Source organism: Aythya marila (assembly GCF_965140915.1).
Source record: "Aythya marila genome assembly, chromosome: 10".
Lineage (NCBI taxonomy): Eukaryota > Metazoa > Chordata > Aves > Anseriformes > Anatidae > Aythya > Aythya marila.
Window position 1 is genome coordinate 20,338,285 of NC_139051.1, and position 26,948 is coordinate 20,365,232.

General features: G+C 40.7%; 2 protein-coding genes across 3 annotated transcripts in view; one reads left to right on the forward strand and one right to left on the reverse strand.

The window, feature by feature from the left end:
* The window catches only part of CACNA1D (calcium voltage-gated channel subunit alpha1 D), a gene marked incomplete at its 5' end in the record, with an annotated part of 190,000 nt that extends 179,093 nt beyond the window's left edge, over positions 1 to 10,907 (forward strand). Inside the window, 3 exons of the mRNA XM_082768090.1 lie at positions 2,666 to 2,787; positions 4,239 to 4,559; positions 9,606 to 10,907. Of these exons, the coding sequence (XP_082624216.1) occupies positions 2,666 to 2,787; positions 4,239 to 4,559; positions 9,606 to 9,899 (737 nt within the window). The 3' untranslated portion in view covers positions 9,900 to 10,907. The remainder of the gene's footprint in view (positions 1 to 2,665; positions 2,788 to 4,238; positions 4,560 to 9,605) is intronic.
* Positions 10,908 to 11,040: 133 nt separating this feature from the next.
* On the reverse strand, positions 11,041 to 26,840 carry CHDH (choline dehydrogenase). Of its 2 annotated transcripts, none has more exons than XM_082768368.1 (8): positions 26,634 to 26,840; positions 20,829 to 21,633; positions 20,245 to 20,396; positions 19,539 to 19,668; positions 18,760 to 18,894; positions 17,467 to 17,609; positions 16,676 to 16,778; positions 11,041 to 16,241 (listed from the first exon to the last, which is right to left on the reverse strand). In XM_082768368.1, exons 2-8 carry the CDS (start codon positions 21,592 to 21,594, stop codon positions 15,823 to 15,825), a joined length of 1,848 nt encoding a protein of 615 aa, XP_082624494.1. In that variant the 5' UTR covers positions 21,595 to 21,633; positions 26,634 to 26,840; the 3' UTR covers positions 11,041 to 15,822. The 2 variants fall into 2 exon arrangements, with proteins under 2 accessions (XP_082624494.1, XP_082624493.1); XM_082768367.1 differs by having other exon boundaries at positions 26,490 to 26,840.
* Positions 26,841 to 26,948: the final 108 nt, after the last annotated feature.

The following is a 26,948-nucleotide window of genomic DNA, read 5'->3' on the forward strand; positions in this document are numbered from 1 at the left end:
TCAAGCACAGTGTTTCTCTGTCTGCATTACTAAGACCTGTCAGGCTTCTTATCCTTTAATTTTGTTTTTGTATGTTCCAGGCCACACTACAGAGGTTAGCAGTGCTAATCCTCTGGTGAAATTAGGTGCAGATGCAAAGGTTTTGGAGTTTGGCCTTCTGACACTTCACAGGGAGGAAGCACTTTGTCTGGGTTGTGAAATGCAAACTAAACTCCCTTCGAGTGTTAAACTAACAAGGGTTGGTGTGGAGGGGTGGATGCGTGAGAAACATAGCTCAGCTCCATGCCACCCCACAGTGTCCCTAAGGGTACTCAGGTATAGCATGGTCAGCACTGCCAAGTCTGTTACATGTGTCCGAGTGCTCTGACCATATACACAGTGCCATCTGGACATGTAGGGCACACAGCTCCTGAGGATAAGCCTGCGACTTTCTGACCTTAAGTGGGGCAGATAGAAAAAAGCACAAGGACTGAGTCTCATTCTACAAAGGGTAATAGCTCAGCTCAGCTGAATGTCAGCGTACAGAAAGCTGATGGCTTTCCTCCAGCAGCAGCAGGGAAAGATTTCAGACAAAGGGGGGGGCTGTGAAAGGAGATTTCTGTACATCTTTCTACAAGCTGCTCTGATAGCAGAGGAATTTTAAGCCAGAGAGATGGATGCTTCAGATATCCGTTCCATAAACTGTAGGATAACAACCTTCTTGTAAAAATCCTCTGTGGTCTTCCTGTGGAAGTGTTGGAAAGGCTGAAGGCTTCCTGTGACTGCAGCCTTTTGGCTCCATTTAACTTTTCTGATGAAGTTCTGATGAGAGTATACAAAAAATGTCTTCAGAGGAAGTTCACCAATAGGGTGAACTAAGCAGGGTGCTCTTTCTTACATGCAAGCAGCTAGATGAATGTACTAGATAAGAGGGTATTTGATATCCTAGGATAAAAGGACCTACTTTTGATCTAAGTTACATAAGGGTGGCATAGGAAGAGCTTCAGAAAAGCCCTTTGACTTACACCAGTATAATGGCACAAGAGCACAGTCAGGCCTCCTATCTTAAGCGTTTTTTTAATGTTCAGGAGCACAGATGAGAAATTTTAGAGGCTTAGTATCTCAGCAGATTTTAAAAGAAGTTCAAGGCTATTATTTGTAGTTAGTTTATGTGCTCTTTGACTTGGAAGGAAGCCTTCATGTTCTCACTTAAAGTGTTAAAAAAGTACTGGCAACATTGCACTACTAGCATCTGAATTCAAACCAAGTTCATGTGACATCCATTATCTTGTCTGAGTACTATAGTTAGTAAATTGAGCTCTGTCAGGCCTTCTAGAGGTTTTTATTGCAAACTCATCACTGTATTATCTGAGTATCTTCCAGAAGTGCCCTGAGAACTAATGCTCATGTTCTTTCCATCTGTCTTCTGGAGAGAAGCATCTGCAAAATGTCCTGTTTTGGATAAGGGAGCTTTATTTATTTTTTTATTTTATTTTATTTTATTTTATTTTATTTTATTTTATTTTATTTTATTTTATTTTATTTTATTTTATTTTATTTTATTTTATTTTATTTTATTTCAGAATTGGGACATTTAGCATTTGTTAGGATCAGGAGCTAAGGTTCAGGTTGATGTTCCAGTATATATAGTTTGCTATAGAGTTAATGAAAAGAGATGCAGAGTTTGTATTAAAAGTAGACTGAATCACCTTTCGGGGGAGCCTGGTTTCATCTTGTGGCTCTTTAAGGAACCTCAGTCATTGCTATCCAGCATTAAGGGGCCGGTGATAATTATGGTGAATCTAGAGTTTATGGCAATTAACTCTTCAACTCTCTTTACCACAGTCCTGGTGTTGGAAAAAAGATAGAACTTTCAATTAGTTTCAAGAGAGCAAAATTTTGTATCATTCCTTTGTGCTGTCAGACTTTTTCCAATTTTCCAATGAGGACATAGCTGGATCCTAGCTGCTCTTCAGCATCCAGGTTTTCTTCACACTGAAACTAACATAAATGAATGTCACCATGTGCTATTACCCATCGTTCCACAGGCTTTCACCAAGACCAGATGAAACAATTCCACATGAGCCAAACATCTAGATCCAGTTTAGATTTCTATTTTTTTTTCTTTCTGACATTTACATGAGCAGTAAATGTTCTTCGTAACAGCAGAGAGCATGGCTTATCATTGTCTTAGGTAACACAACAAACATCAGGAATCAATAATGTTTAGTTGACTTGGACTTGCACCTGGCTTTTAATATTGCACGCTGCTTCCAGGGAACTGGGGATTTGGTATTTTCTTGGGGAAATCTGTCTCATTAGAATGAAGAGTTTATGGGAAAGAAGGAATAAACACTTTTTAACTATTCACAGGATTTTACAGCAAAACCCTGAATAGTCTGAATCAATTTGCTGCATTATACAACGCTTGCTTTGTCAACAGAGCTGCTTCAAATTGCGTCACGTTAGGCTACTCATGTTTCTGCCTAGGACCGTGTTTGCTCATGTGCTGAATCTATCCTTTATTTATTATCAGCTGTTTACTTCTGTTAGCAGACTTTATTTCTCATTGGAAGGATATCTTTTTATTTGTGTGCTAGTTGGCCCACACTGAAATTGTGGAAATAATAAACTTGCAGGAAAAGAAAGTATTTTATTTTCCTAATGAATTATGGTTTCCCTGTAGCAAATAGACGATCTTCCTTTAATTTTGAATGCCTCCGCCGACAAAGTAGTCAAGATGACATACCACTCTCTCCAAATTTCCACCATCGCACTGCTTTACCACTTCACTTAATGCAGCAGCAGGTAAATCTTTTTTTTTTATTTAAACTAATAATGAATTCCGTCTTTTTAGCTTCCATATTGTACCTCTGACTGTCATTGTTGCTTGAAAAAGTACTAGTGGATTTTGCAGTTTGCCTGTGCACTACTTCCAGGCCACGTGTGTACCATGTTCTTTTTGCTAGCTGCTAGATGCAAGGCTCCTCTAATATCTGCCTTCTACAAAACATTGAAAGTGGGTAGTTTGCCCCGTGATTCTTTAAGTGGAACAAGCAGCTGGCAAACCCCAGTTTTGACCAGGGCTGAATAATGTGGCAACCATTGATTGATCTTTGCACATGGAGTTACTCAGCTGCGTTTGCAAGTACAACCTATACATTTTCTGCAGCTCATTACCCAGCTCTTATGCGGCCCTGAGAAAATGGTAATTTGTACAGCCTAGAGATATACCATCCATGAGCCATTGAAAATGCTCAGTAGCTGCAAGCTGCTACTACTGCAATTCTTAAGCAGCCTGCATTTCCCTTGGTCACCTGGGTGAGTTCCTGAAGATCTTCCACCGATCTACTGAGTCGGGGGAAACAGGAAAATCTGCGAGTCAGTACTTTGTGTGCAAACCTCAGTAACTGCAGTATTTTCGACCTGCATAAGGATTTAGTAAAAAGTTTATCTTAATGATTTATCTCTGAGTCAAAGTGTACTGTTTCATTTGGTGCTGCATAAAAACTAGTGTTGTTTCAATGAAAATAGGACAATGAATTTGAATTTCTAGACAATCTTGCAGCTCCCAGTATGTAATGTAATAGAGATATATAGCACTAGATGGTCATTACAATGCATGAGGACATTGCTGTGAAATATAAAGGTGCTTTGGGATAATTAAAAGATGTTTTAACAAGCATAGGCAATATATGGTGAATATAAATTAGCTCATGTTCTGTGTCTGGAGCTGCATCTGTTTTGTGTGAATCAGATTATTGCTTCCTATTACATTGTATGTACATCTACTTACTTGATCTAGACTAGATCTTGTGGCATGTAGTCTTACTCATTTTTTGATGTTTTTAATTACTTCAAATTAAATTGAATCATTTGGTTTCATATGATCAAACAAAATCTTTCTGTGGCACAAGTCTCCTATCCCCTGCATCATCATGCAGAGAGGACTTGTACCAGTAAGAAAAGTTTTTAAACAATTCTAAATGATGCCAGGTGAACAGGTCACTCTTCCCCAGAGGCTGAGGAAAGCAACGTGCTTAAACCAGTTATAATAACAGAAAAAAAAAGTACAATTTTATCTTCTATCTACTAATCACATTTCTGTTTCTCTTTTACATGACTCTTAAACATCAGAAAATGCTAACTTTGCATTTTAGGAAAAAAAAATTTTTTAGCAAACAGCTTGTTTGCTAAAATCAGAAATGGGTATGACTGAGCATTTGAAATCTCTGTTTTAAAATTCTTTCCCACACCAGGTCATGGCTGTTGCAGGTCTGGATTCCAGTAAAGCTCATAAACATTCACCAAGTCGTTCAACACGTTCCTGGGCAACCCCTCCTGCAACCCCTCCCAACAGGGACTGCACTCCATATTACACACCTCTAATCCATGTTGACAAGGCAGAATCTACAGAGCATATGAATGGTAGCCTGCCTTCCTTGCACAGGAGCTCCTGGTACACAGATGACCCAGATATTTCCTACCGAACATTTACACCAGCCAATTTAACTGTACCTAATGACTTTAGGCATAAACATAGTGACAAGCAGAGGAGCGCAGACAGTTTGGTAGAAGCGGTAAGTATTGCAGAAACCTCTAAAGTAGTCAAGTGTGTCTGCTCAGTTTTTATGTTAACTTTAAAAAGCACATTGTTCAGTTCATATGATCTCCCTGAAAATGTGGCATTTTCACTTTCAAATGAAACGTTTTTTAGGTAAAGATAGGGGAACTTCTTCTCAGTTGTCATGTTATAAAGGATTTCAGGTAAATCCAAATCTTAACATAAGTGTGAGGGAGCTGGAAATCAAACTGCAAGAAATAAGTGGAAGAAAAATTGGAAACACTTCAAGGACAGGATTTAAAATGAAATTTAAGTTTATTAGACAATGAGGATTAGTTGTAAAGTATCCTTCTACAAGGGCTGATGGGGAAGGATAACAGACCAGTTTTCTCTGTATTTTTTTCTATATAAATACATCACTATTTTTGAAGTAATCTAAATAAAAGAACAAGAACTCTATGAATCAATATACTAGGTGTGGAGAGGATGAATAAGGACCACAAGGTTTGAGTTGTAGTATACTAAAGAATGCTAAGAATTCCTTTGTATTATATATAAAAAAAAAGGGGGGGGGGGGGCAGGATTTGGAGATAAGTAAAATTATGTACTGCATTTCTGAGTATCATAGTTACTGTTCTTGCTTCCATCTATCACTTGGATCATTGATTTGCCGAGGCGATGGGCTCCGAAGCAGACGCGTTGCGCAGCGGAGCGGGGGATCGGGACAGGCAGGGCTTTTTTCCGGCACCGAGCCCACTCGACGCAGCCGAGGGAGCCGCCAGGGCACGGCAGCCCTCGCGAGGGAGGCGTAGGCGGAGCCAGCAGTGCCCCCTGTGCCTTGATGATCAGAAGCAGCCCCTGGGAGCGCGGCGAGCAGGGCGGGCACACAGGGCGGGGCAGGGCGGGGCAGGGCGGGGCAGGGCAGAGCATCCCGCCCTGCTCAGGAGCAGCTCGGCTGTCAGCTGTCTGCCTGGAGCTGAACCGCCATGGTCTGCACGAGGCAGAAAGCTCTTTCTAGAAAGTCTGTGATGACCCAGACTGAGTGCCCGCTCAAACATGCGGCAGTTCAGGTCTCTGGATGCAGGGAGTGCCTGAGCCTGTTGTTGCCCTCAGAGGGCACCGTGTGTGTGAGGTGCGAGCAGGTGGATGACCTGGTCCGCCTGGTGGCGGAGCTCAAGGAGGAGGTGGAGAGGCTGAGGGCTATCTGGGAGTGCAAGCGGGAGACAGACTGGTGGGGCAACTCCCTGCCAGGCCTGAAGGAGAGGTACTGGGCTGAGACACCCCAAATGGGGGTGGACCCCCTGCCCTGTCGCAGTCGGGCAGAGGGAGGGGACCTGGGAGTTGAGGGATGGAGACAGGTCCCTGATCGACCTCGCAGGCAATGCCCCCCCTACCGGCCCCACCTTCCCAGGTGCCCTTACACAACAGGTTTGAGGCCCTGGAGCTTGAGAGACTGGTGGGTGAGGATGAGGTAGCAGGTCTACCCAGGAGGATGCCTAGGGCGAGAAAGTTGACTCCACACCTCAGGACTGCCTCCACCAAGAAAGACAGAAGGGTAATCGTTGTAGGCGACTCCCTTCTCAGGGGAACAGGGGGCCCTATTTGTCAGCCTGACCCTACCCGTAGGGAAGTCTGCTGCCTCTCTGAGGCCAGGGTCAGGGACATTGCCAGAAATCTTCCCAACCTGGTTTGCCCCTCTGATTGCTATCCTCGTTTGATAGTCCAGGCTGGCAGTGATGATATTCAAGAGAGAAGCCCGAAGGCTATCAAATGGGAGTTTAGGGGACTGGGAAGGTTAGTGGATGGAGCAGGAGTACAGGTGGTGTTTTCTTCCATCCCTACAGTGGCAGGGAGGGGTACAGAGAGGACATGGAAAGCCCATGTGATAAACCCGTGGCTCAGAGGCTGGTGCCAACACAGGATTTTTGTTTGTTTTTTTTGACCATGGGGCACTTTACACAGCACCCGGCTTGATGGCCGCAGACAGGTCCATATCTCTAAGGGGAAAATGGATCCTAGGCCAGGAGCTGGCGGGCCTCATTGAGAGGGCTTTAAACTGGGTAAGAAGGGGGACAAGCTGAAACAAGGCTTGTTAGAGCTGTGCCAGGGGTAACAATGGCTAGGCCAGAGGAGAAGGCAATGGCCCAACTGAAGTGCATCTACAGTAATGCACACAGCATGGGTAACAAACAAGAGGAGCTGGAAGCCATCGTGCGGCAGCCAGGCTACGACTTGGTTGCCATCACAGAAACGTGGTGGGACCACTCTCATGACTGGAGTGCTGCAATGACTGTCTATAAGCTCTTCAGAAGGGACAGACAGCACAGAAGGGGTGGTGGTGTGGCTCTCTATATCAGAGTTTTCATGTCATGGAACTTGAGGCTGGGAATGATAAGGTTGAGTCCCTATGGATTAGGATCAGTGAGCAGGCCAACAAGGCAAGCATCCTGGTGGGAGTCTGTTATACACCGCCGAACCAGGATGAGGAGACAGATGAGGCGTTCTACAGGCAGCTGACAGAAATTGCGAAATCGTCAGCGCTTGTTCTTGTGGGGAACTTCAACTTTCCAGACATATCCTGGAAGCACAACACAGCACAGAGAAAGCAGTCTAGGAGGTTTCTGGAAGGCGTGGAAGATAACTTCCTGACACAGCTGGTTAGTGAGCCTAGGATGTGATTGTCGGGAGCTGTCTTGGGCAGAGTGACCACAAAATGGTAGAGTTCTCTATTCTTGGCAAAGTCAGGAGGGGGACCAGTAAAACCACAGTCTTGCACTTCCATAGGGCTGACTTTGAGCTGCTCAGGACACTGGTTGGCAGAGTCCCTTGGGAGGTGGTTCTGAAGGGCAGAGGAGTCCAGGAAGGCTGGGCGCTCTTCAAGAAGGAAATCTTAATGGCGCAGGAGTGGTCTGTCCCCAGGTGCCCAAAGACGACCTGGTGCAGAAGAAGAACGGCCTGGCTGAACAGAGAATTGTGGCTTGAGTTTAGGAGAAAAAAGAGGGTTTATAATCTGTGGAAAAGAGGGCAGGCCACTCAGGAGGACTACAAGGATGTTGCGAGGCAGTGCAGGGACAAAATTAGAAAGGCCCAAGCTCATCTGGAGCTCAGTCTGACTACTGCCGTTAAAGATAACAAAAAATGTTTTTACAAATACATCAATGCAAAAAGGAGGACTAAAGAGAATCTCCATCCTTTACTGGATGCAGGGAGAAACTTAGTTACAAGAGATGAGGAAAAGGCTGAGGTGCTTAATGCCTTCTTTGCCTCAGTGTTTAGCAGCAAAACCAATTGTTCTCTGGACACCCAGTACCCTGAGCTGCTGGAAGGGGATGGGGAGCAGAATGTGGCCCTCACTATCCATGAGGAAATGGTTGGCAACCTGCTACAGCACTTGGATGTGCACAAGTCGATGGGGCCAGATGGGATCCACCCGAGGGTACTGAGAGAACTGGCAGAAGAGTTGGCCAAGCCACTATCCATCATTTATCAGCAGTCCTGGCTATCAGGGGAGGTCCCAGTTGACTGGCGGCTAGCAAATGTGACGCCCATCTACAAGAAGGGCCGGAGGGCAGACCCAGGGAACTACAGGCCTGTCAGTTTGACCTCAGTGCCAGAGAAGCTCATAGAGCAGATTATCTTGAGAGTCATCACAAGGCACTTGCAGGGCAAGCAGGCGATCAGGCCCAGTCAGCATGGGTTTATGAAAGGCAGGTCCTGCTTGATTAACCTGATCTCCTTCTATGACAAAGTGATGTGCTTGGTGGATGAGGGAAAGGCTGTGGATATGGTCTACCTTGACTTCAGCAAGGCTTTTGACACTGTTTCCCACAGCATTCTCCTCAAGAAACTGGCTGCTCTTGGCTTGCATTGGTGTATGCTTTGTTGGGTTAAAAACTGTCTGGATAGCCAGGCCCAAAGAGTCGTGGTGAATGGAGTCAAATCCAGTTGGAGGCCAGTCGCTAGTGGCATTCCCCAGGGCTTGGTACTAGGGCCAGTCCTCTTTAATATCTTTATCGATGATCTGGATGAGGAGATCGAGTGCACCCTCAGTAAGTTCACAGATGACACCAAGTTAGGTGCATGTGTTGATCTGCTTGAGGAAGCTCTGTAGGAAGGCTCTGCAGGAGGATCTGGATAGGCTGCACTGATGGGCTGAGGTCAACTGCATGAAGTTCAACAAGGCCAAGTGCCGGGTCCCGCACCTGGGGCGCAATAACCCCAAGCAGCACTACAGGCTGGGAGAGGAGTAGTTGGAAAGCTGCCAGGCAGAGAAGGACCTGGGAGTATTGGTGGATAGTTGGCTGAATATGAGCCAGCAGTGTGCTCAGGTGGCCAAGAAGGCCAACAGCATCCTGGCTTGCATAAGAAGCAGTGTGGCCAGCAGGGCTAGGGAAGCGATTGTCCTCTTGCGGGCTCTGGTGAGGCCGCACCTTGAGTACTGTGTTCAGTTTTGGGCCCCTCACTACAGGAAGGACATCGAGGTGCTTGAGTGGGTCCAGAGAAGGGCAACAAAGCTGGTGAGGGGTCTGGAGAACAAGTCCTATGAGGAGCGGGTGAGGGAGCTGGGTTTGTTCAGCCTGGAGAAGAGGAGGATCAGGGGTGACCTTATTGCTCTCTATAGGTACCTTAAAGGAGGCTTTAGCGAGGTGGGGGTTGGTCTATTCTCCCACGTGCCTGGTGACAGGACGAGGGGGAATAATTGAAAGTTGCGCCAGGGGAGGTTTAGGTTGGATATTAGGAAGAACTTCTTTACCAAAATGGCTGTTAGGCATTGGAATGGGCTGCCCAGGGAAGTGGTTCAGTCACCATCCCTGGAGGTCTTTAAAAGACGTTTAGATGTTGAGCTTAGCGATGTGGTTTAGTGGAGGACTTGTTAGTGTTAGGTCAGAGGTTGGACTCGATGATCTTGAGGTCTCTTCCAACCTAGATGATCCTGTGATTCTGTGATTTGTGATTTAGCATGGAGTTTCTAGTATTTTCCACAAATGAAAAACATTTTTATGATCTGAATGTCCTTCCATAATTCCACTTTATATCTCATTCTCTCCTCTCCATCTGCCAGGTACTTATATCTGAAGGCTTAGGAAGGTATGCAAAAGACCCTAAATTTGTCTCAGCTACAAAACACGAGATTGCTGATGCGTGTGACATGACTATTGATGAGATGGAAAGTGCAGCAAGTAATCTTCTCAATGGAAATATTAGCAATGGGACCAATGGTGATATGTTTCCCATTTTAAGCAGACAAGATTATGAACTTCAAGACTTTGGTCCTGGCTACAGTGATGAAGAACCAGAACCAGGACGATATGAAGAAGACTTAGCTGATGAAATGATATGCATTACAAGCTTATAGTATTTATTAAGGAAAATGATTTTAATAACAGAAAAAGTGCCTCATAGTTTAAAGATGCTAGGCACTAGTTGGAGTTAATAACCTATCAAGTTTTGTACAAGTGATGTCACACCTCAAGGAAGCCATAACTAATAAATAGATTATCTCCGGGTTGCTGAAATGTGATTGAAGTTGGGTACGTCAAGTTCCTCCCACAGAATCGTCAGTTCCTCTGTAGGAATAAGGTTATTTTGAAACCAAGCAGGTTCTGACAGTGAAGTTTTTGAGGGCTAGAGTGGGATTCTGAGGTGTAATATCTTGCCTGTCTTTCAACCTTGTGCTGCTGTCCTTCATAGTAGAGCAGGATTTTGTCAATGAAATGTCTGTGTAATTCCAGCACAAAATTGTGTGGGAAATAACAAGATGAGTGATGACAACCAATAATGTCATTCCCTCATTCCTAATTAGTAGCATATCAGCTATTCATTGCATATCCATTCTAAAATTATTTTCAAACCTGCCTCCTGATTTCTTTTCTTAATGCTCTTCTAAAATACAGTTTGTCATGCTCTACCTGTTAGAGATGATTGGAAAAAGAAGTTATATAAAGAATATTCTGTCATATGTAACACCAGTTTACATAGGAAAATATCATTCAGATAGTCTGTTTTATGACTATCACGTTAAGGGCAAAACATACTGGAATAACTGCATTCTTACTAATGCACTTGCAACCAGGTTAAAGTAGAATTAGATAAGATAGTTTGCTAAAAATTATATAGTAGAAATTATTGTAAATGAATTGTAATATATACTGATTTGTATTTGTAAAGAGATGTTCTATATTTTGTAATTATTGTACCGTAATTGAACTGCAGCAATATTTATGGACCCTAATTATTGTAACTCCCCACAGAATTCTAGATATAAGTATTTTTACTTGGGATATATAGATCTATAGCATAAATATTTAAATATAGCCACCTCTCATTGTAAATCTCTTTTTGGGATAAACTGTCAAGTTTGAACTTGGCAACACACTTTTTTTTTTTTTTTAAATAATTGAATTAAATGAGTCTCTCTGTGTAGGGGATGCACAGTTGACTATTTGCAGTCTTATACTTGGAAAGGTAAAAGATTTGAAATTATTTTAACTTTTTGGATTGAAAAATAAGCTGTAATTTTATTTTTGTATTAATCCCATGTGACAAAAATATTAAAATCATTTAAAAATTGATTAGTTCATGCCAGGGTACTACTGCTCATGGGACAGTTCATTTTGGCAAAGTGTATTACCTACATAACCTACTTTGATAGGAATTGTCTAGGGCAGAAACTGTTTTACAGATAAATGAAAATACTTTACTTCAGTATTGCTTACTTAACTCAGCTCAGAAAAAAAAAAAAAAAAAAAAAAAGGATACGAGGAAATGATTCTTCACAGAACCAAAAAAAACCCTTGGTTATATAAAAATATACTTTATTGCCTCTACCTTTTTGGTTTTTTTTATGTGTAATGTTTCAAGAATTTATTTTTATGCAATCATAAGAGGGCTCAGATATTGTTCACAATGCAGTAAAACCCTGAAATGACTTTGAGGCTAATACAACCTTGGAGGAAAATCAAAAAACACTGAAAGTTACTGTCTATTTTGTTAACACTGGATAACAATGACTTGTTCGAACAAGTTATCTTGCCAGGTTTTACCTGTAGTTCATATGCTAGATAGCAATCCGGTTCACATTTTTACGAATGTGATGTTTAAATCATGTCAATAAACATTTTGTACATAATGACAATTTCCTATGAATAGCTTACAGACTTCCTTTGGAATCATTCTTATTTCAAATGCCAGGATAAGAACTTAAAAGTTTGTAAATTATTTCTTGACCTACATCATTTTGTATTAAAACAAATGCGAAATGTTCAAAATAAAACTGTGTACTAATTTTATTATACTTGGGACTCCTTTTGCTAACAGTTTTTCACCACGAAGCTCCAAAGGTTAAATTCTGATTGCACTGTTTGGACAATGAGAGGGAATGCACGGAATTCAATAATCAATCTACTCTATCATAGTGTGCAAGTCTTATGAATGATTACTGTTCACCAGAAAGGAGTAATGTGATTAGAGTAATTCTATGAAATGGCTACTCTTATTCCCCTACTGTCTAGGAGATTAATATGCCCCTAGATGCAGATCTGTGGAAACAGTCAGGAAAATCTGGGCAACCCCCTAAAATGTCAAAACCAAATCTACTGTGTTCATCTGCCAGGAAACACTGGGACAGGTAACCCAGCTGTACTCGCTTTGTTACACAGTTTACAGAAGCAAACTTCAGGATACCAAAATACACTTTCCAGATGTGATACCACTGTGAAAAAAGAGTGAGTAGTTTTCACAGTTCCACACATTTCTGAAAAGCACCTTTAAGGCAGCTGAAGCTGAACAGTAAAAAAGAAAAAAAAGGGGTGTGGGGGGCAAGGCCAAGCAGGGGATGTCCCAGCCCAGGTTGCTTAAGTACATGGACTTTTCATAGCACATCCGATTCAGCAGATTGAGCTGAACAATTTTTTAACTAAGTATTTGTCCAAGGAGACAGAAAAGGATACGCTGATCTCACCATGTTTTCTTGCTAGTATTGTTAGTCCTTAGCTTTGAAATAGTCTGATGAGACAGATGTTCTTTTACATAGATATGCTATTTTATGAGCAAACAGTCCTTACAAAAATAAATAAAGGAAATTCAGCTACAAGCCATTTCTAGATAGTTAATGGTTTAAGGGAGAACATATATATATGGATACATAGAATACCTGTTCAATTTTATTACAGAAATGTAAGGGGAAAAAAAGTAATCCATATATGCATAATTACATGGCGATTGGCAACCTTAAAATACAGCCAATCATAGTTATCACTCAATACAGAAAAACTACAAGTCAACTCAACCATTAAAGCATATTTCATGAGTTTTCAGATTTGCTTATACATGTATATGGATATAATGACAGAAACGTTATAGCTGATCATTAACACAGATTTAAACATCCCTAAGAAAAGTATAGTCACTGAAAAAGTGTACATAAAAATGTATTTGAACAGTGTTTTTTTGGAGGTTGGATGACAGAACAATGTAGACTAAAAACTGGAACACTCTAATATGATATGCTTGTGTTCCCTCTATAACTTTTTAACCATTACTTGTCTAAGATGCATAAATGCTTTTGTATGTTTCTTTTCCAGAGAATGCATGGTAAAAGCCCACTTTCCACTTTTCCAGTGTTTCTACAGCTGCCTTATTTGGTTGTAGACTAACTGAAATCTTGAACTTAAAAAGTATTTTAAGCTGTGGAAACATCAGAAGTTCTGATGTACAAAAGCTCGAGTGGCCTAACTTAAACAAGATGCAGTTTTACAAATGCTGCTATTTTCTGCTGCTTTTAAAAGCACTTCTCATACTAAAGCAACTTGAACTGAGATACATATACAAAAAGAAATGTTTTTGGTTGCTTTTCTTTCTTAATCGGATTGTCCCCAGCCAGAGACCTCCAAGTGAGTGTGAAGCATCTGCAGCAAACTATTAGCATGGAAATGCTGATGTTCTCACTGGTGGTACTGCTGCTGTTCAAGTCATGTTGGCAGGTCTAGTAACTTCCAAATTCTTATATCAAGCTGTTTTTACAGTTTTTGAATACATAATGCAGTACCAATTGCTTATTTATAGAAAAAAAAATAATATCTGTGTAGAACTGGAAATAATACTGTTATTCACTATATTATTTTGTTAAATAAGTAAAATTCTGGAATCATCAGCCTGTGCTCTGCATCATCCAATAAGGTGTATAGACATCTAATTTTTAGCTTGCAGGCTCCCAGTACTCTACAGAGCACAGAAAACTGAAAAAAAAAAAAAAAAGATGATGGTTCAGGTATCAGATATGTCTGATTATCTAATTGCACAATGCAGCAACATGTCCCCCAAATATAAGAGAGACACGCATTTTGCATGTACAGCTAAGCTTGCTATGGTAGAAGATAGTCCTAGGTGTGCTCAGTAGTAAGTTATGTAAGACAGTTAATCCTCTGCAGTTTCATAGTAACAATTTCCATCTTGCATGCCTAGAGTGGAAACCAATGTTGTAAATCTGCAAATGCAGGACCATCAATATCCTGGCTTTTCTAAAAGCTGCCCTGTTCAACTGCACAGGACTGTGGTAAGTTTCCTCAGGATATGTCATTCTGTGTATCCTAATACTTTATATTCCAAATGGCACTAAGATACAGTGAATAGCTTTAAATGAAAATCTCAAAAGCGCAGGTGTTGAATAAAAGCCATTATTTGCCATAAAAATGATACACCATATACATGCTTTCCCCAAAGGCACATAAGACACATTTGTGTCAGATTAATTGTTTTATTAACACAGCCAATCATTCACCTCTGACTTAAAATAATCTTGATCCCCTCATTCCACAAGAATGTATGATGTACATAGAAACGGTTTACCTGTCTCCTTTGAGAGTGACGTTCACTGCTATCATCTTCTATCTTCAGTATTTTTGTTAAACTAATCAATTAAGTCCTTTCCCTCAGCAGCAGGGCTTCCAACCAGTGCCTTGCAGCAGCACCAGGTAGAAGAATCTGCCTTAAACATCTGCAGTTGTGCCTCTAGCCAACATCTGAGTAAGCAGTTTTTTTTTTTTTTCAATGTGCTCAAATGGTGTAAAATTCCATTTTTCCTGGAAAAAATTTATTCTGTTCATCAGAAGTCCTGAGCAATCTCAAGCTACAAAAGCATTTTCTTTATAATTCAGCAGCAGCTTAGTCAGAAGATATTTTGGAATACTTAACAAATCCATACAATTGAATGAGTTAATTCATTCAATTAATTCAATTTGTTTATTTTTCTAAATTATTATTATTTTTAATTCAGCATCTGAAAGACTGATACAGAAAACAGCCATGAAAGATCATTTTGCTTGGCACATCTGAAAACAGTAAAAAGACTTAAGTTCTATTTAAAGCATTGGTTTACTGAATAAGTTACTTGGCTTCTAATTTAAAAAGATCTCTTCCTACATCATTGAAGCAGCATATTTAATGCAGCTATTTTGAGTAAACTTCCATTTTAAAACTACCTTGGCTCTATTTTATTAATGAATTTTAGTGATAGATGACTTATGATTGAGTATTTGCTGAGAAATATCTTTTGTACACACTCACCTTTGAGCAAAGACCAGTAACTTTAAGGAAGTTATTGGGAGCATGGACTCTTACTATGATACATGATAAAGCACCACAACTAAATCAGCTAAAAATGTAAACTGAATTCTACTACAGTTCTTGCAATAAAAGCAAGGAAATCCAGTTTTTCAGTATATTTTTATAAATATCAGCTTTTGTTCAGCATTTATTAAAAAAATAATTTTTGATAAAGACAATGTATGTCTTCTTTCTGAATATAGTTAAGACTGCTAGGTATGATAAAGTCTAACTTTCAGTGAGGATTTGTAAACTGCATTCCTCCCATAAAAAGTACACACCATGTAGGTGTCTCTCCTATCAATGCTGATACTACTTTGGCCTGTGAATAAGAAGTTAAATAAATGCTTACTTAACCATTCTTTTCAGCACATGGAGATTGCTGATTAGCTGTTACCCTGGGTAATGCTCTCAAAACAGTTAAAATGCTTCCTTTAAATAGCAAGGCATATCATAAGGGTTTTCAAAATAGCACACATGAAAAGTTCATTAAAATGAAACTCAAGCCAACTGGTTGAAAAACTGATTAGATAATCTTCTATAAGAGAATGGATCAAATTAATGGTTACTTTAATATAACGTGTTGTTTTGCATAGCTTTTATTTGGTTGGCTTGTCCAGTATGACACACCAACATGCTGATTAAGTGGCAAAAGTATGAAAGGATGACAACATTGTTTATCGTTGTGTTTCTAAGGTCTTGGGCTTATATACAGGAGCATTTTTCTCCTGAAGTGACGGAAGCCCCTTAATTATGTCTGCAGCTTTCTCTGCTATCATAATAGTTGGGGCATTCAAATTCCCACTGACAATACTGGGCATTATTGAGGCATCTACTACTCTCAAATTTTCAACACCAATTACTTTTGTTTGGGGATCAACTACAGCGGTGCTATCTGAAAGCTGACCCATTTTACAGGTGCAGGAAGGATGATAAGCACTATCAGCCTTCTGTCTTATGAAAGCATCTATTTCTTTGTCAGACTGAACATAGTTTCCTGGTTGAATTTCAGGGCCACGAAATTTTTCAAAAGCTTTCTGAGCAAAGATCTCCCTGGTCAGCTTGACGCACTGGCGGAATTCCCAAATATCTCTTTCTGTAAGGAAAGAAAATAAGAGGACTGTAAGTGCACTCTTATATAACAGAAAAAAATAGCATCAAAGAAGGAAGACTGGAGGGGACGTCTCCCACTCATTGCTGAAGGCCAAAATAAAGCCAAACAGTTTTTAAAGTCACAGATATTTACATTCACTGTGAGCAAAATTGCTACATATCTGGCACACTCTCAAAAGGGAATAAGGAGAAGAAATGAACATAACCCAGGCAAACGTTAAGAACTCTGACAGCATCTGCAGTGCAGAATTCTGTAGGTTTATACAGTGCTTTGCACAGAGGCCTCTTTGATATTAACTGACTTTAAAATTAAATAACAAGGCACCAACTATCACTTCTGAACTGGTGTTGAGTAGATGTGAAATTCTGCTACTGGCACAAAATGCGTTAATCAGATGAAGGAGAGGCTGCTTTTACCTGTGGACATGTAGTTAGGCTCAATGATTGGATGGTCCTTTGGGTTTGTACTTTTCAGTTTCACCCAGCCTACACTTGTGCTCCTCATGGGTCCCACGTGGACCTGCAACAGACACACCATGCTCATGACACAATCCCAACAGACATATTTCCAAATTCAGTGTGATTTTTTTTTTCAAGATTTTACAAATTAAGCAACTGTAAATGTTAAAGGAAGATAATGAAAAAAGTCAAAGTATGAATATTTTTCCATTTTATATAAATTTGCAGAATCACAGAATCATCTAGGTTGGAAGAGACCTCCAAGATCACCTAGTCCAACCTCTGACCTAACACTAACAAGTCCTCCACTAAACCACATCACTAAGCTCTACATCTAAACGTCTTTTAAAGACCTCCAGGGATGGTGACTGAACCACTTCCCTGGGCAGCCTATTCCAATGCCCTTTCTAAAGGCATCTGCCTAAACTGCAGTGGAACAGGGAACACCTTGGGTTAGTTTTGTACAGCATCTAGCACAATGGTATCCTAATGAACAGCACTATGGCACCTCAGTAGTGCAAATACTTAAATATTTTCTCAGAGATAAAAAGCAACATAATTTTGGTAGCAATATCAAATAATAAGCCTGTATTTTTCCCCAGTGTAGGTTAAGCCAACTCTTTGTGTAATAATGAAAAAGGTATTTTCCTGTATATAGCCAAATTAGCGATGATTATACTAAACGGTAAGACTACTTGCTAATTGCTACAGAACATTACTCTTCAAATATATGCTCTTCAAAAACTCACCTGGTAAGCTTCCATTGTTGAAGCAACGCGACCATGATCAACCACCTGAGAAGGAAGAAAGTGGAACTGAATGTCAGGGTGAGGAACTCCTGGCTCACTTCGAATAAACCCACCAGATTCTAAGTGGGCAGTGGCTCCATCACCTAGAGAGTGTAAATGAGAGAGAAAAAGCCATTACAAGACCTCAGAACAGCAATAAATCTACTTCTTCTTAACCCTTGTTTTACGATAGTTTATAATGTATACATGTATATACAGTGGAAGCTTGCAATTTAAGCAATATGCACCACTTTCACCTACTTCTGAATCACTAGGTAACTGTAACTACATCTAATTTTGGAAATTCCAGTTATTTGAGAGTAGGATGTTACAGTTACCTCAGTGTAACTGGCAGAAGCACTGCCAGAGGCAGATCTGTAATCAATATCCTGACAGGTGTGGAGGGAACCAGCTGCAGCATCCTGATATCACTGCACTGCATGCTCCATGACATGCAGCATAACTATCCCATTAGTCACATGTAACAGGCAGAGCCATCCCCAGCGCCTACCCTGAAGGGAAAAGATGAAGAGACTACGATGCCCCTCATATTATGTTATTTTCAAATCCATTTAAAACCATGATTCAGCCCTCAGTTCATATTTACTTGCATGGTAAAATGCCACATGTACACAGCATAAATCATCGCTTTGGATCAACTGCTAACATAAGGATTAAGCAGGAGATGAAGTCCTTGAGTTTGGCCAAACTATTTTACTGATTTCAATGATGACTTTTACAAACTTTTTAAAATACAACGTACAGTTGGATCATTATAAAACTACAGTGTCATTTTTAACAGAAGTCACTCTTATTTACCTGCAAGCCTAATGGGTTCTGGTCAGAACAACAAAATACTTCATTTGGGGTGAGATAATGAAAAACAAATTCACAGTACATTTTTATCTACACAGTATCTATTTCTAAATAGATTTTTTTCTTAATTTTTATTTTTTAAAACAGCTTTTCTCAGGCACCAAGATTTAAAAGTAGGTTATTTTCTTAAAATTAAGGAGATTCAACTGTGTTAAAAAAATGTTTAAAACCTCACTTGATACTTAAGACATAACAGTTTTAAAAGACTCCTACCTGTAAGAAAAAAAAATCTTTCAGGCCTATTTGGAAGATTCAATTATTTAGTGGACGTGAAAAACAATTTATATAAAGGTTCACGGACTTTGAAATTCACAGACAAAAGGCTGTAATAATTCAGAAGTGATGAACAGAGGAACAATTGCATACTTCGTTTCATACCTGTGAACTTCCAAAGCCATTCTAGACCAATCCTTGCCATGCTAACCGGCTTTTGTGCACTATACAGAGTGATAGGTTTGGTGCACTTTTGCTGGATGTACACTTCTAAGTGATCTTGAAGATTCTGGCCTACTCCTGATTAAATGTTTAAAAATAGGGCAGGAGGGAGAAGAAAAGAAAAAGTTATTTCACAGAGAACAATTATAAATAACATTTGCTACCAGAAAACAACACAAATGGGAACTAAACTAACCTCTTACGAGGGCAGTGATGACTAACACCAAGACCATGAGTCATATCAGCCTTTTGCTCATGTCAGAACAAGGTTTTACATAAACATAGCATAACTAGAATGAAAATAGAAAGTTAAATGTAGACATATCACTTGTTCTAAAATTGCCAGATATGACTTCTAAATACAGTGCTAGATTTTCTAGTTTAAAGGAAAAGTTTATGTTATTCCTTCCATCTTTGAATATATATGACGATGGAAGCTTATGCAATCTGTTGTGGATCAAAACCACTCATCCAAAATTCTAAATATGCTGCTTCAGTGGCATTTTTCAGAAAGGCATTTTCCACTATCAAATATAGTGAAGGAACCGTAGGAGGTTATTGCTCCGTTTTAAAACCAGTGCATTTCCACAGATTTGTAACACTATTAGTTTCTGTCCACACAACTTGACATAAAGACAACCAAATTTCATGGATTCATTCCATTTAATGGTCTGAATTGCCTCCTTAGGAAGGTACAAGGTTGAAAGAAGTAATAAAATTACCAGGAAGGTGGCAAACAACAGGGATTCCCAGTTTTTTTAGATCATCTGCATTGCCAATCCCAGACAGCATAAGCAGCTGTGGAGAATTTATGGCACCTCCACTTAAAATAACTTCTTTACTGGCAAAAGCCTAAAATGAAACAAGCACAAAAGTCCTGACGTTATTAAGCTTGATCTGAATGTGACACATCAAGAGCTTCTGCTCAGATACTATTTTGAGCCAGATTAGACACCCTTTCCCCACATTTTTCCTATTCCAAATCTTTCAGTAAAGAGAAATGTTCAAGCTTTCAGTCTGAGGGGACAAGCCATAACTTGATGTTACACAAGAGCGTTGTGTAATATTTCGAGCTGGAACCTATGTTGTAATTGTACACTGTCTCTGTATATTGACTAGTGTGCTGAAATACTGGGATTTCTGAAAAGCAATTCTGAAAATGCTGTAGAGGGAAATACAATGGAGATGTTAATCTCTCAGTCAAGACAACTGAAATATCACTTCCTGTAAAGTAACTCACAAGGAATCATACACAGGAAGAGAAAACAGTTTCAGAAAGCTTGTATTTTGTATAGTGAAGCATCCCTTGCAACAATTTTTCCTTCCTTCCTTCCTTCCTTCCTTCCTTCCTTCCTTCTGTCCGTCTTTCTGTCTTTTTAAATTTTGCTTCAAATAACTATTTTATACTGGAAAATAAAAATCTCTTACCTTTTTCCTTTGACCATTTTTCAAATACTCAACACCAATGGATTTTGTTCCTTGAAACAAGATTTTTGTTACAAGTGTCTTCTCTGTGATTGACAAATTTGGGCGGGATATGGCTGGGTGAAGGTAAGCACTTGCTGCGCTCCATCTTTGACCTACAATTTTTATTAACATAGAAAATCAAAATAGTCATGCTAACTATTCTTCAAGATTTTCACCAATACCAATTAGGACGTTTATACAGGTTTTATACACTCTTCTGTAGAGTTCAAAGCAAATGTGCTTTGATATAATAACTAAAGATTTTATTTTAACATAACAAACTTCTCAGTGACATTCTGCAAACCTACTCTCCCAAATTTAACTATTAATCAAGACCTGGATGCCAACTCAAATTTCAATGAAATACAGCCTAGACTGATAACCAGCTGCTGTGAAACAAATACTTGTATATTTAGAGTGTAGTAGCTGTTCAGCAAACCAAACAACTGAAAGCACGGGTTATACATCTGTATTCTAAAATGCTTTCAGAGGCACTTCTGGTGGGTCAGAAACACAAATTCCTTACAGAATCCTTTATGATTTACCTTTGTGTACAGTCATGTCCATCCAGCCAAATCCTTCTTGCTGATAGCCATTCATATCATCTGTGAAGGGATACCCAGCTTGCTGAGTTGCCTCCAGGAATGCGTGATGAAGAGGATGGTTTGTTTTCCCTCTTGACACATGCAGAGGTCCTTTTCCACCTCTATACTGATCTGGTCCCAGTTCATGTGTTTGTGCCTTCTTAAAATAGGGCAAGCAATGTTCATAGTCCCATCCTACAGCCCCTTCTCTGCTCCATCGATTATAATCTTCAGCATGCCCACGAATATACACCATTGCATTGAGAGAAGAGGAACCACCCCACACTCTTCCTCGGGGCCAGTACATAATCCGATTATCCATATGTTTCTGTGAAGTTGTGTGGTAATACCAGTTATATTTCTCATCACAGAGGTTGTAAGTTAATGCAGCAGGCATATGAATCTTCCACATCAGTCTCTTACTACCTAGAAGGGTATCTTTAGGGCCTGCTTCCAAAAGTAGTACAGTACTGAGAGGGTCTTCGGTCAACCTGTTGGCTAATACACACCCAGCTGATCCAGCTCCAACAATGACATAATTAAAAGAGTTTGCCTTTTCAGAACTAAGCTGAGACACTGCACGTGAGATTCTGAATGATTTGTTGATGCCCAACATGTTCCTTAACAGGTGTGCTTTAAACAGAGCTCCTGTTACTTTGTGCATCTGACTCACAGGGCTGTAACATTTAACTCCTTTGATTAAGTAGAACATCTTTACTAAGAACATCACTCCTACAGTATTTTCTCCAAAATTGTGTGTTTTGTCCTAGAAAAACAAACAAAAAATCCTAATTAAAACATAAGCGTTAGTACAGTGTATGACCTCTAAAATGTCCACCATTTTCAGGTAAAAATGTCATATTTCACCCATTCTCACTATCCTAAGGGTTAACTACAATGCCAATAAAACAGTAATTTACTTTGAAAGTTGCTGTCTTATTCTTTTGATGCATTATATGCACCAGCTGAGTGGCACAGTATTTTACAGGTGAATACCTGCAGCACATTTTCAAGTATTTGCCAAGACCATAAAGAATGGACACCTTTGTTTACTTGGAAGTCTGTCTTCATCTGCCTCTAGTAGATGAGAATTTAAGAAAAACAACAATGTCATACACTGCTCTGTAAGTTTGTGAGTCAGTGGTAGTGTACAGCCAATTCACAACCATGGACATGATTCAGTTGGGAGCACAGTGTGATGAATATTCTTGCTGTAGTTCTGCCAGATCAAAACCAGGATGGTTCTCTACAAGGCACATGCAACAGTGAAATTAATTTTCAGCTATCCCTACATTGAAAAACTACTGTTTTTGACGTAACATAGGTAAAGGCACAATTTATACATCTGTGGCTTCTCCCTTATTACCCAGAATGGTTTGGGTTGGAAGGGACCTTAAAGATCATCTAATTCCAATCCCTCTGCCATGTTTAACGTGTTTTAGCTATCACTAAAACCGGACCCTGCAAGAGTGCTCTGAGTACTGCTACAATCCAGTAACATCAGATCCTGAGGCTCAGTTGAACTTGCAATTTTTAACCTTCATAAATTCTTGTGAGCCTTGCAAGCAACACAGGTTGAGCTGTGTGTTCCAGGGGTTCAGGTGCAGGGACTAAATCAAAGATTTTCACAGCCCATTTAAGTGCCAAAGTAACAATGCTGCTGGCCAGTTTGAAGTGTGTCTCTCTTGCTCTCCCTTTGAAACCATTACGCTTGGTTTAGGAAAAATGGATAGATATCCTTGGATTGTAAAAACTAATTTTTCCTGTCCCATGGCTTCTATCTAAGGGGTTGCTGTGGATTCTAAGGACAGCAATCTCTCCAGGGGCTGGTACGCTGTAATGTACTGCCAATCTGAAAAAGACAGGTGAGCTTGCTCCTGGAAATATATTCAACACTGTATTATGTTTGTGAAATCTATTTTTTTCAGAAAAGAATTAGGTTATTAATGTTGATTTTCTTACACTTAAGTTTCATAGTTATCCAATATTTTATATTATAAGCCCCACATTGTTGTAAAATATGTTTATTTTCACAAAAAAAAAGTGTCTTAATGAATCATTGAAATAGCTTTTTTTTCTTACTAAAAGGTGGAATAGAGCTGTATTCATTCTCTCATGTGACACTCTACAATTTTGTGAGAGAAATCTCTACAGTGTGTGAGAATACACACAAGCCCTGAAGGCCCAACTCTAGCAACATTATATGCAGTCCTTAATTAATGTTATAAGTCTTCCACGTGGAACTGTATTTATTTACAATTTAATGTATGTGCACAAATGCAAATCAGTTGTCTCTCAGGGAACATATGGGAAGAAGCATACTTCTCTTACTTTTCTCTAGGAAGGATAGTAATAAGCTGTACAAATCCTGAATTTTCTAGAACATGAATGACCAGCTATGTGGGAAAACAGTTGCCCTAGCCAAAGAAAAATAAAAAGAAAAAAAAGATGCAAGGTATAGGTCTAAGTCTAGAATTGACATAACTGATTCTCACTTGGCTAATTCAAAATGGATCTCAGCTGAAGTTGGGGGGTTATCATTTACAGATGAAAAATATTAAAAGGGTTGTTCCCTCAGAAGAGGGTTTTGCAATTTCTGGTGATGAACCAGGGGAGAACAGAAAGGTAGAGAGGTTTTACTTGTGTTGTCTTATTTGTGATGAGGATGGCTACAATTCTAAAGGACATATGCTTAATCTAGAGAACTGGTTGGTCATGGCATTTCACAGGAACAGCAGATAGCTGATGGGGTTTGCTGGAGTATGGGCTTGGGCTCTGATAATCTGCAAAAGGTGCTTGGTCAATTACATAAGGAAGACACACTGGCCTGTTTATTTTGGCATGGGATCTATAATACCAACAAATATTGCTGTGCTTTCTGAACAGGCTGTTGGCTGCAAAGCCTATGACCTACATAGGTATTGACTACAAGAGCCAGAGTAGACTGTGGAATCCCTGAAATCACATTCAGTTGGAGTGAGTTACTCTGTGTCACAGTCTAAGGGGCAGTGCTGGAGGCTACAGTTCTATAGTTTGCTACAGCATAAGCGGTGCCTCCTGAGCTCCTGAAGATGTTATCTCAAACAACACTCAAAAGGCAGCACTGATATGATGGGTCTAGGTGTTCATGTCCTGTCTCATGATAGGATACTATTACTGAAGTCTAGATCTCTTTAAAAGCTTGTTTGTTAAGAGCCTCCCATGCATGCAGACTTTGAAACTCATAGAGCAATTCAAATATATATTGAAGAGACTGGTATCATTAAGTCGTGGAACTAGAACATGATGATACTTTGCTCTCTGACAATGTATGCACCTCTATGAGCATACATGGGTTTACCAGTGTTCAAATTCTTTTATAGTTTTATTGAATTTTGCAGGAGTCTTTGAACTGGAGAGCATCAGTCAAATTTAACCTAATATGTCTTCTTTCTAAACTTAGTTTCATCCTGGTCTTTTGAGGGAGAGAATTTATAGCCCACGTCATGTTCCTAAGAACTGTATTTCAACAAAAGTGGGTTTTGGTTGGTTTTCTAACCACTCCTGTAACTGCAAAAATCAAATTGTTATCCCAACAGGTACATCCGAGGCTCTGAGATTTGCTGGTGATGCTAACTGAAGCTTACCCAGGAGGGAGCTTTAGTTTTATGGGCAGCTCTATTAAATATTGTGGTGGCTATGTCAAAGCAAAATATCTTGATTTAAGGAGATGTAAACAGCCTGGCTCTAATAAAATTGTTGGTACTACCAACAACATAAAAGTTGTATTTTCATCTTACTGGGTTATTACTGAATGTCTTTATCTGAATCCTTGTATATCATGGCCCCTTTATGAACATACACATCAAAAGGTTCCTCAAGAAACAGTGAGCAGCCCTGTAGAAGTACATACAGCAACATAAAATATAGTTATTATGTTCTGTTAGCTTCAAAATCTGGAGCTCACTTTAAAAATGGTATCTGCTTTCCAGGTAGATACTGATAAGTGGGCCTAGGGACAGCATTCTTAGAGTGAGGAGAGCAAGAGCATCTTAGCAGGAAAACTATTGCTATGATGTAAGAATATCTGTAATCTTACACTAGGTAGCTAAAAGTGGGCAGTGGAATTCCTAAGTTAGCTGTTACGGGCTCCTTGCAAACTTGTAATGTTTCTGAATGCAGTACTAAGTTTGCAGGAGAAACGCTCATTTTACCTATTGGTACCTACCACTGCCACTCTATGGTGGCTGATTTGGGATCATGTGTGAGAAGAGACTTTTCTGAAGTACAGCAAACATATGAAAGGTGAAAAATGAATTATTTTTCATTCTGATTTTTGGAAAAGGAGTGGGGAGACAAAGAAAAAAACTGTATAGGATATCTAAAGATTAAATAGCTTGTCCTCCTGCAAGAAAGATAAGCAAAAGTCTTAGAAGTCAGCCCATGGACCTTATTTCTAGACCTTTAAATCAAAAGAACTGTCAGTCCAAGACAAAGAGGTTAAGTGCCTTGCTTTCACAAGTGGACATACTGAAAAATGGACAGTAGCCAAGTGGTTCTGTAGGTAGATGAGGTAGCTAATCCAGAAAGGTTAGAGGGCATTGGGAATCATTACTGTTAGCCAATCAGAGCTGTGCTGTTCTCTGATAAAGCTGGAAATGAAAATGATCCAAGACGTACCAAGACAGTTATGGTACCTGCTGTCTGGGCAGGAGGCCAAATTGCTAAAAAAAAAAAAAAAAAGGCAGACTCTCTAATGTTCCTTTGAAGTTACTGAAGCAGTATTTTGAATCTGTTCCATCACATAAATTCACCAGATTTATATTTAGATGTTATTTCATGTTTTTGTTGGTGTTGTTTTTGTTTTACATCAATGAACTCATTAAAATGGAACAGGAGAGACAGAGTATCAATGAGATAATTAACTTTTACGTTGCAGCAAGTGGGGAGTGAAGTCAGTCAACAATGTCCACACCATGGTATTTGAGTGACTTTGAGAATCAGCATGTAGACAATTCACAAATTTCTGTGCTTTAAAGCTTTGAGGTGCAGAGGTTAAATATCAAGCTGTTCTGCTTTAATTTAAATCCAACATACATAGTAGAAAGCACACTAATATCAAAGTACAGTTCTTATCATATGATCCCCCTGTTCACCCACACATGGGCCTCCTCCCCGCACACTAGCCTACCCTGGTTCCTCCAGACTGATATGGACACCGCATGGAGATGGTTGCTGACTGGAATTGTACGTTGTGCTGTGGCCAAGACGCTCCCACCCCCCGACAGATGCACAGCGTGTCCCACGGAGGTGGGTGGCTGGTGGCAGTGCCCACAGCTAGCGCAGCCCAGCCCTTGGTGTGGTGCTGGGGCAGCCTGCTCCTGCCGGGCCCGGCAGAGGGGTGTGCAGCTCTCAGGTAATGGCAGCTCCTGCTCTCTTTTGCTGCAGGCTGTGTACATAGTTTACATTTATCTTATGCAGGGCTGTTTTGGAGTAACTCTCCCTTTAGTCTTACTGGTAAACTAGAGTTCATCTACCCACAGAAATGGCGCGGGAGGTTTCATCTCCACAGCTGAAACTACTCCCCCACCCGACCTGCTCTTCTGACCGACCCCCCCACCCTGCTCTTCCTCAACAACCCACCTGCTGCACGCAACCGCTGCTGCTCCACGGGACGGGACGGGGCACCCCTGGGCCGTGTCCCCTCTTTTCCCTGCCGAGCCTCCTTCGGAGACGCTCGCTCCTCCTGGCCCCTCTCCCCCCTCAGCCCCTGCCAGCCCCACTCACTCGCTCGCACGCCCCAGCGGCTCTCCCCGGGCACCGTCCCTGCGAAGCAGTGGGGAGGCCGGGCGGGGGAGCGGGGCGGGCTGGGCTCTCCCGCAGCAAGGCGCACTTTGCCCGTTGGGGGAAGGCGTTCGGCTGGCCCGGGGCGGTGTCGAAAACCCCCGCAGCGGCTGCGGGCCGAAGTCCGCCTCCCGCCGCCTGCACGGCGGCTGAGACAGGGCCCCAGGCTTCGCCTCTCACAGCGGCCCCGGCGCTGAGACCTCCCCGTCCCGCCCCGGGAGTGCTTGAGCTTGTTCCTCCCCGGCCCTGGGCGGGATA